The sequence below is a fragment of the Gymnoscopelus braueri genome (genome assembly GCF_963280865.1).
Source record: "Gymnoscopelus braueri genome assembly, chromosome: 7".
Lineage (NCBI taxonomy): Eukaryota > Metazoa > Chordata > Actinopteri > Myctophiformes > Myctophidae > Gymnoscopelus > Gymnoscopelus braueri.
In genome coordinates, this window is record NC_137608.1 from 24,569,849 (window position 1) to 24,579,240 (window position 9,392).

Here is a 9,392-nt window from a genome sequence, read left to right on the forward strand (position 1 = left end):
TGGTATAAAGAAGAAGCTTGACAAGATGTTTAACCTGCAAAGATACATTTCACAGTAGCATTGTGTTTTCTGTTGTTCTTCCGTGTAAAGTAGTTTACAGCTGGACCATAAGAAAGATATATATACTGTAATGTTCAGGACACTTTATAAAGATGTTTCAACTTTGATGGGTCATTTTTGGAAGGTATTTTGATAGGCAATCTTTTTTGTTGTATTATTTTACTGCTGGTTAAAAGGGCCTTATGCACTGTACAGTCCATGAGCATTGCCCTTTTTTTCATCTTAAATGACAGACAGGCTGTTGAGAATCCAGTTTTTTCTATATTTTTGCCAGTTAAATGCCAATCTATTTCTGAAAACATTAGAAGCTAAATGACTTGCGTTCTATAGAGCGAAACTTTGAGAAGCAGCAGTTTGCCTGACAGTGCAGGGATTAATGGACAAGGAAAGTCCCTTAAAAAGACTTGCATCTTCATAGTTCATTCTGACAAAGCAAGTTTCCTTTATTCTTAGAAGACTGAGAAATTAACCGAGAGGTTAGTATGCGGTTGTGCATATGTGGATTTGCGAGCATGTCAGCATGTGTATACCTGTGTCTAGAACATACAGTAGACAGTCTGGACAGACAGTGGTTGGATGAACTTTGAGGCTGTTGCAGGGAAAGGTGAGGTGAGTTCCTCTCTCCAATCGCTTTGATGTGGGCCACTATTTACCGTCAGTTTTAACTCACACTGAGTCTACCACAACACACACACACACACACACACATACACACACACACACACACACACACACACACACACACACACACACACACACACACACACACACACACACACACACACACACACACACACACACATGCATGAATGAGAACGGACTTGAACTAGACCTGAGTTATAGCAGAAATGGGGTCAGGAGAGAGTGGGTGAGTGTGTGTGTGTGTGTGTGTGTGTGTGTGTGTGTGTGTGTGTGTGTGTGTGTGTGTGTGTGTGTGTGTGTGTGTGTGTGTGTGTGTGTGTGTGTGTGTGTGTGTGTGCGCGCGCGCGCGCGCGCGCGTGTGTGTGTGTGTGTGTGTGTGTGTGTGTGTGTGTGTGCGCGCGCCTGTATGCCCAGAAATAGGGATGCGTTTGTATGAGTGTGTACAAGAACTGAACAAAGAAATAATGAACATGCAGAGTTTTAGTTTTAGTTAGCCAATGGTGTCTTTGTTCATGCAATATATTTGGCAGCTACTACAGGGTTTTTGAAACTAACATTACACCATAAATATCTGCAAACCAAGTGTGCAATGCAGTTTCCCAACAACGCATCTGTGGTAGGTAATAATCAAACTCTGCACGCTGAAGCAGAGCATAATTGTGTTAACATTTCCTAACAGAATGCAGCCTCCCTTTTCCACTTGGATGCACAAACTGAAGCCAGCCACACTCCCCACTGACACAGATACCTCTCTCTAGTCCCCGCTGACACTGCAGAAGCTGTGTGGACTGAAAACAAAAGAGAACTCTCACTCAGGCAGGCCCCCAGCCTCCCAGTCCCCCACCCGACCTCCCCCGGTCTTGGCTCTAGCGGTTGTGCAAGCTGTCGCATAAGGCAGCTGGTGTATGGGCGGTAAAAGGTCAGTGCCTGGAAAGAGCCCACGTCACAACTAGCAATGTTGCAACTGCTCTGTTTTCCCTTTTTTCTCCCCTTGAACATCTCCCTTTCAATCAACCCGGCCTGGCCGGCCATTCAGTCTGTCACCCACATTTTTTTCCTGGCACTGATGACGTGCAGGCCTGACTACAGTGAGGGTAGTTTTTTTTGCGTTTCCATTTCCTGCCAGCTTCTGCCATCTAATCAGCTACCACGCTGCAGTAGCTTCCTCAGTTGCATTTCAGCTAATCTTCTTACGTTAAATGAAAGCATGCTGCAAGGCTAAAGCAATCAACCAGGAATGCACAGAGGAAATAACTTTTCTGACAACAGAGAATTGAAGTGTAATAAAGAATATTTATTCACAAAATATGGAAACATGTATACAGTTAAAAACATGATATGGCATTGTTTTCTCTGTATATATCTGAAAGAAAAATCATAGTCCAAAAAGAAAAATGCTTCTCAAGTCCTTTCACAGGTGTAGAAGCATCACTTTATTGCAACCCATTGTCTCTGGTTATTCCAAGTACTTCCTGTTAACACAGGAAATGTTTCAAGAAAAGTTAAGTCCAACTCCCTCGGGAGGTTCAACTTGTCCAGTCTTTCGTAGTATAAACTCCAATTCAGCTTGCACACTTTCAGAAGTCCATTTCCTGCTTGGCCTCTCTCCTTTTCCAGTTGGCCCTATTGCCTTTGTTTTAGGACAAAAAAACACCTTGTGCCTCATTGTCCATCATTCAACTCATCTCCTCATCAGTGTCCATCAGGCCTTTAGCCCTGAAAGTGGGCTCAGTCCACGTACACCTGACCCAGTCCACACTTGACCTCTGAACTTCCACCCATCCAGGGTAATCCAGAACCAACGTGCTGACCCAGAATGCACCGGGAGCCAGGAGGAGCGACAGCCTCCTAATCCAAGAAAGGTAGTTGCAAGGCTTCAAAGCCCCCCAAAGTAAGGCTCCGCTCTGCTACTTTAATCATCATTATCATCATGTGAGTGTTTTGGGGCTTCAGCGCTCTGGGAGAGTGATGGTGGGCACCCAGTCATACATGCTGCGGCTCTCTTCACAGAACAGGCCAAGCTTGTCCAGGGCTGGGTCCTTCCATGGGTCTGCACTGGGGCTCTGTGTGAAGAAATGAGTCAAAAGCATTAGATACAGAGGAAACCAGACAGAACGTGCAGAAATGTGCAGACAGGGAGGACTCAGAGAGCATGCGGTATTTGTCTAGTAGTGCTGACTGTGTGACTCGTGACTGACTCACAGGACATACCGTGACTAGAATGCAGTGTGCGTCCTTGGGCTCCCCCGTCTCGTCTGCGCCCACGAGATCGGCCAGGCGCCCGATGTCGTTGACGCGCACCACGTTGATGTCGTTGTCAAAGCAGAACGCCTGGATGAGGGTGAAGTGGATCTGGAGAGCGATGTCACACTCGTACTCCTCGTCCGTGGCGAGGATGCAGAATGCCACGCTATCTGGGTCACTGCAAAGACAAATGAACAAAGACCATTAGAAGATGTTCTGCTAGATATGGCATTTTTTTTTTTTAAATGTTTGTTTAGATATTATTCAAACATGACATGAATTACAATACTTACACATTCATAACTTTAGCGGACTCGTACACGCCAACCGTCAGGTAGGCTTGTTTCTTTGCAGCGACCAGCAGCTCTTCCAGAGCTGTACCGGCGTTGTGCATCCTGAGAGGGGAACATAGAAATACAGCCTGTCAGTACAGTCTAAAATTGTTCAAAATGATGCATGCAATGCATTGAACCTTTTTTTGAACGGCTGCAAAAAAAACAACTATTGTCCGCATATTTACCTGCTAGTGCTATCAGCATTGTCCATTGTGTTTTCTTGTCCACGGATCTCTTCCAGAGTCATGATTATAATCCAACAAGAGCGAAGGGTTTTTTGTCTGTGATGATTCGAATAGTCTTGCGTTGTTCTCTGTATAGAAGCTTGTGATATTCTGAGCTCTGAAATAGGCTGCGGACGCTTTTATAGGCGGACTGTAGCCTCGTTCCCAGCCTTACTCATCTGGGTGGACTCACTGTGGGGTTTCTCGGCAATGGGGCGGTTCTTCGCCTCGCTGCCTTCCGTGATTGGCTTAGAACAGCCGAGGTGACGAAAGCAAAAGTCCCTGCGACCCGACGCCGTTCCATTGCAGTGTTGCCATGTCCACTTATTATAAGCGACTTTGGGCTTGTTTTTCTGTGTAGTTGCTTGAAAATATTGGCAGACTAGTTGCGGGTTACGTTTTTTTGGGGGGCTTGTTTCTAAAGTGTGTTTGCTTATTTATGCTTGCTTCCAAAATAAAATATAATTATTTAAACCAGTTCTATTTTCATGAAAACGTTTTGTGCTAGGGAGCATTTGTGTTGTTAGAATGTTTAAAAAAATATTCTACATTTTATTTCAAGATTTTTTTGAAAATAGCAGATCTACAAGCTCACAACACGTCACATTGTAGATTGGCTATTTTCAAATAGCCGACGCATATAGGTTTAAAGTGCAGCACTGCTCATGTGACCTAAGTTGCTTATTTTAGGCTTGTTTTCCTTGACCTGGTTGCTTGTTTCTCTCGCAAAACCTGGCAACGCTGCGTTCTACAACGGAGCGCCTGTTGACAACCCCACGTGGGACAGGATTATTACACCGTTTCAAGAAATCCCCCCGCCCCCACCCTATTCTCACTACTTGCCCCATGTTGTGGACAACATCCAACACCACCGTCCATAATGTACAACATTAAACTATGGATCTCTGACTCTAGAGGCTGCGTTTCCCATCAAAAGGCTTTTCTAGGTACAAATTCCACTTTGTAGATCCAATGCTCACTGAACACAGCAGGTTGATGCCCACCTGCCTGCTGTGTGTTACTGTTATATAATTGTTATGCACTTCACACACACGCACGCACACACACACACACACACACACACACACACACACACACACACACACACACACACTGCGGGACATGTGGTGTTTTCTCATGGCTATATAAGACAACTCAGATAGAATATTTAAGACAGAATGTTCATTTATCTTAAACTAGCTGCTGGAGAACACGCAGCTCATTAAAGAATCAAATCAATTGGTGTGCATAATTACGCACAGCGTGTGGGGTCACCTGTCGAAAAGGAAGGTGTTTAATGTAAACACATTAAAGAAGGCACTACATAATTGGCGCAGCAGCAGCACCCTGACCCTGGCACCGTGCGTGGCACGTGTCGCTTTTCATGAGGGGTCCGCATCTGTCATGCATCTGCCGGAGGCCCCTCATTGACATGATAAGAACTGAGGCGACACACACACACACACACACACACACACACACACACACACACACACACACACACACACACACACACACACACACACACACACGTCGTCGCCCCCCCCCGGGTCATAAAACAACCAGGGGGAGGCAGGTGGGGCACGAGTCTATTGTTATGACAAGACTCAAGAGTGGCTGTTGTCTTGGCAGTGGGCTCGCCACGCGCCAAGACCCCCCTGACCACCATTATGCAAAGGCTTCCTTTTCAGTGGACGGGCTCAAGCTGTTCTGGTCACTTTGACCAATTATTCATGACTAAAAGATCGGGGTTGAGGTTGAAACAGGCTTGTTTCTCTGTGCACAACTCTCTGGGAAATGGCGTTTCTCGAACTAAACACTGTTCACCAATTTTGTTGTTGTTGAAAGATGCAAATAAATGGGAAAAAATAAGTGGGAGAGTGTAATACTATTGTCCATTAATGCACTTTGTGGAGTAGCATGCTAGATTAAACGAGCTCCTAGACCTGGAGAGAGAAAAATTGTCCTTGTTTTAAATATTTACGGAGTCATGCCTAACCTTTAGAAACCACAATAATATGTAGCCTATTCATGTGCAAGTGGATTTGTTTCTCTGATTACCCATACGTTGACAGACTTGACACCCAGCAGCCTAGTGCAAAATTCCACTGAGCGCGCGGCATCCAGTGTTGCCATGTCGGCTTATTATAAGCGACTTTGGGTTTCTTTTTCTGTAAAGTTGCTTGTAAAAATTGGTAGTTGCGGGTTGCGGTTTTTGGGGCTTGTTTCTAGTGTACTTGCTTATTTAGGCTTGCTTCCAAAAAAAATTAATTATTTTTTAAACCAGTGGTTCTCAAATATTTTCATAAATGTTTTGTGCTAGGGAGCATTTGTGTTAGTGTTTCAAAAATATTCCAAATATTCCACATTTTATTTCAAGGGTTTTTGAAAATAGCAGATCTACAAGCTCACCACGCGACGCGATGTGACCTGGTTGCTTTTTTCTCTCACAAAATGTGGCAACACTGACTGCATTGGCCTTTGAGCTTGAATGTAAGCTGTTATCGCCACCTGGTGGTGATATGATCGACCTTTCCTCTACAGAAAACGTCCCAAAAGGTCTCAACGTACAATAAGCCATGAGTCACAACAACAATGCCTCCACGCACGTGTGAGTCATCATCCCAAATAGGCAGTGATTGAGCTGTTGTTCCCCAAAACAAGCTGACGATACGTCTAAATCTGACACATTATTGATTTTCCTGCTGGTTTAATCTAGTATTACATAGGAATATAATCAGGAGGACAACACACAATGAACAAGCAGCAGACTCTCCCAGTATAAATAAATGGCAGTTTTTCAAACACTGCAAAATTAAATCCTATCCTGCCCTGATAAAAGCATAGGCCTATATTTAGGGTCAAACAGAGACTTTCAATGGTGTATGCTGTCATAGCTACTGGGTTATCTCCTAAGAGGGGCTGTTGTGAATACCCATAACACTATTTGTTATACTTGTTGGCTAAATAAGATAGGCTAGGTTACTTATTGGTGTTTTTTTTATCAGGAATGTACTGTTGGAGGTAGTTATATTGATGCAATCATGCAACAGAATTACAGACTAAAAGGATGTCCATGAACAAATTTGAGACATAAATATTTTCAATAACTCTTACTTCGGGTTCAAGGCAACACCTGAAGTCTTGCCTGACAAACACCTACTTTGTCTTGAAACATTGCACACAGTCACACAGTGTCAAACAAAATTAGTACTGGTTATCTTGATATATAAAAAGATTTTATTAGAGATGGACATACATGTATAATACATACATAAACAATTCAAATGTACACATTATCACCAATCTTTTGAGTTTAATTACATTCTATTCTTGATCCATGGCAAACATCAGTGCATTTTACCTTAATCTTTAACATGTTAAACATTTAAACTCCCACTGACAGTCTATCATAACAAAAAGCAGTTCCAATACCATTCCATTTATGACTGATAAGAAATCCACAATAAACTAAAGCCTCATTGGGAAAACAGGTAATTACATTTTACTGCAAGTCTGCAACAAAGATTACAGAGTAAATATTAGAACCCCCATTCCATGCCACAAAAGGTCTTGAGGTAATTTGGACAAGTTTGTTCAAAGTTGAGAAGAGTTTCATGAAGATGTGAGAAAAGTGATAATGAGGGTAGGTTGGGGTCTGTCTACAATGGCACAGTCAACAAAGTCCATGACAAAGTGCGTAATTTTCTATTATTCAGACACAGACCTACCATATTTCCGTTTGCTTGATTTACTGTACAACATAAAAGGCGAAATAATCCAAAAATAAAAAAGGAGCATGAATACCCTTGTTACAAGGGAAGTACTAAAAAAACTTTACAAGTTATCTAAAATGGCCAAATGTCCTGCAATGGCTAAAGCAGCACAGCAGTCAAACCACTTTAATAAAGCATCATGGGAACAAAGCAGCCTATATTGCACTCTACTATGCTATGGATGCTGTTAGCTGGCTGGCTGTGCAAACTATTGAGGCTATTATGTGCTTCATTGTACAACCCTTTCACTCAACAAAAATTACGTATTTTCAGTTGAGAATACGTAATTTCTTTCTAAAGACGCTTGTCAAAGGGGTTGTGCGACAAAGTATAAATAAAGCCTTCGACTACCTTTTTCAGAATCATTCACTACAAGAGTAAGGTCATTCTTCATGAAGGTACAGTAACATCTACACCAGCTGGAGACAAGCTACAAAGATGGTTCAAGAATCAAGCAAAGATCTCCCTGGGATTTTTTGCAATATTGTAGTGCTGAGGGCACCATCTAGGCAATTAAATTACTTCTACTGAAGTAATCTATAGTGGACTGAGTAAGGGAAATTTCTAATGGTGATGCTTTGCACATTTTTATGGTTATGCAGCACCAACGTTTAGGAATCCTCAGTTCTTAGGTAATGTGTGATACATAATGATCCACTTCCTTGCATCTCTGCAGTGTCCCACAGCCAGTTAACAATGTCTAAACATGGAAATAGTCTAAATCCTTTATAATCACTGGACATGATAATTAGTACAAAGTGCTCACAGAGGAACAGTAGTAAGTTCAAAGACTGACAGGGGACAGTAGGGACAGAGGGACAAATTAACCTCAAAGACTCCTTTTTTCCTTTTCCTCCTTTTAAGAGACCTCTAGCACCTGAAAACAAAACAAAAATATATGGCTCCCTCTGCTGGTTCTATCCAGCTACTACATCTCATCCGATCGATGTTGCTGTAATATGACAGACGTCGATTGCAGCTCGATCCAGTTCTCCTTGGATCCCGGGACCTCGTACGTCACAGAGGCCACCACGGCGTCTATGGATCCCTCTGCCGTAGACTCTACTCCGCCGCCTGAGTCTGGCTTCACCTCGCCTGCCTGAGTGGCCTGACCAGAAGGGTAGTCTGCGGAGGAGTTGCTGTTGACACCAGTCTCGGAGTCGGGCTGTTCCACCCGCTGGAAGTCTGGGGTGTGGTTCTTCTGACCGACGGCAAAGATGGCCTTGACATTCTCCACCTCCGCCGGCGGCACCAGGAGGAGCTCTTCTTCCTCAGAGTCGACATAGGACAAAGCGTCTGTACTCTCCTGGGGCACCGAACGCAAGGTTCTGGACATGACTGCAAAGGTGGAGTACAGAGGTTGCCATATAATTACAGCAGGAAAGTTTGTTTCCATAATAAGACATTTAGAGCAAGTCAGTCATTTGACTGACTCAATAGTTTGACAGTTAAATAGATCCACCGTGTTATTTGATCAATGACACTTTCTATAATTTGTTTTCATTTTATGTCAACCAGTTTGTAAAAGTAGGAGTTACTGTATTTCAAATATTTCATTTTGGAATGAAGCTTTTCATTACGCTTAATCCAAGACTACATATTCAGATCATTGAAGTAGAAGAAGAGATCTTTTTCAGTCTCAAAGAGACATATTCAATCATGAAATTACTTATCTGGAAAGGAATTTCTACATACACGGCTATGTGAATTTATGGTGCTATGCTGTCACAGTTCTCCGCCTTCAATTCCCTGCCTTTCTACACAGTAAATGCTGCATATATACACTCAATAAAGGGAACAGTTCTGCTAAATCAATGTAGAAGATGAAATAAAATAAATCAGAAACAGAATCTAATGTTGTGATAACAAAAGACATTTTTCTCATGTGGAATAAACTTACTTGAAGAGGGTGTGTAGAGTTCTTTCTGTCCTGTACTTCTGTTGCCGAACGGGTTGACTGAAGGGAAGATAATGAGGCAGAAAGACAGGAGGAAAACCTGCAAGAACAAATGGAAGGGAAAGTGAGAATACAGGGTATCTGCAAATGTAAGACCTTTTAATACCAAAGAGTGGACATTTAACATAAAAAAAAAGAAGTAATTGTTATCCCA

General features: G+C 42.8%; 2 protein-coding genes across 3 annotated transcripts in view; both read right to left on the minus strand.

Moving 5' to 3' along the window:
- Positions 1-1,975: 1,975 nt before the first annotated feature.
- Positions 1,976-3,603, minus strand: gadd45ga (growth arrest and DNA-damage-inducible, gamma a). Of its 2 annotated transcripts, none has more exons than XM_080432384.1 (4): positions 3,474-3,603; positions 3,240-3,342; positions 2,914-3,124; positions 1,976-2,765 (listed from the first exon to the last, which is right to left on the minus strand). In XM_080432384.1, exons 1-4 carry the CDS (start codon positions 3,526-3,528, stop codon positions 2,652-2,654), a joined length of 483 nt encoding a protein of 160 aa, XP_080288510.1. In that variant the 5' UTR covers positions 3,529-3,603; the 3' UTR covers positions 1,976-2,651. The 2 variants fall into 2 exon arrangements, with proteins under 2 accessions (XP_080288510.1, XP_080288509.1); XM_080432383.1 differs by having other exon boundaries at positions 3,240-3,341; positions 3,467-3,603.
- Positions 3,604-6,722: 3,119 nt separating this feature from the next.
- Positions 6,723-9,392, minus strand: part of creb3l3l (cAMP responsive element binding protein 3-like 3 like) — a 9,053-nt gene continuing 6,383 nt past the window's right edge. The window contains exons 9-10 of the mRNA XM_080432767.1: positions 9,182-9,278; positions 6,723-8,619 (exon numbers count right to left, since the gene is read on the minus strand). Of these exons, the coding sequence (XP_080288893.1) occupies positions 8,210-8,619; positions 9,182-9,278 (507 nt within the window). The 3' untranslated portion in view covers positions 6,723-8,209. The remainder of the gene's footprint in view (positions 8,620-9,181; positions 9,279-9,392) is intronic.

Excerpts from the sequence above, each read along its gene's own strand:
- gadd45ga (XM_080432383.1), bottom strand. The coding sequence starts at position 3,528 with ATGACTCTGGAAGAGATCCGTGGACAAGAAAACACAATGGACAATGCT. Across the intron at positions 3,342-3,466 it reads AATGCTGATAGCACTAGCAG|GATGCACAACGCCGGTACAG; the intron begins GTAAATATGCGG and ends TTCCCCTCTCAG. Across the intron at positions 2,766-2,913 it reads CACACTGCATTCTAGTCACG|AGCCCCAGTGCAGACCCATG; the intron begins GTATGTCCTGTG and ends TTCTTCACACAG.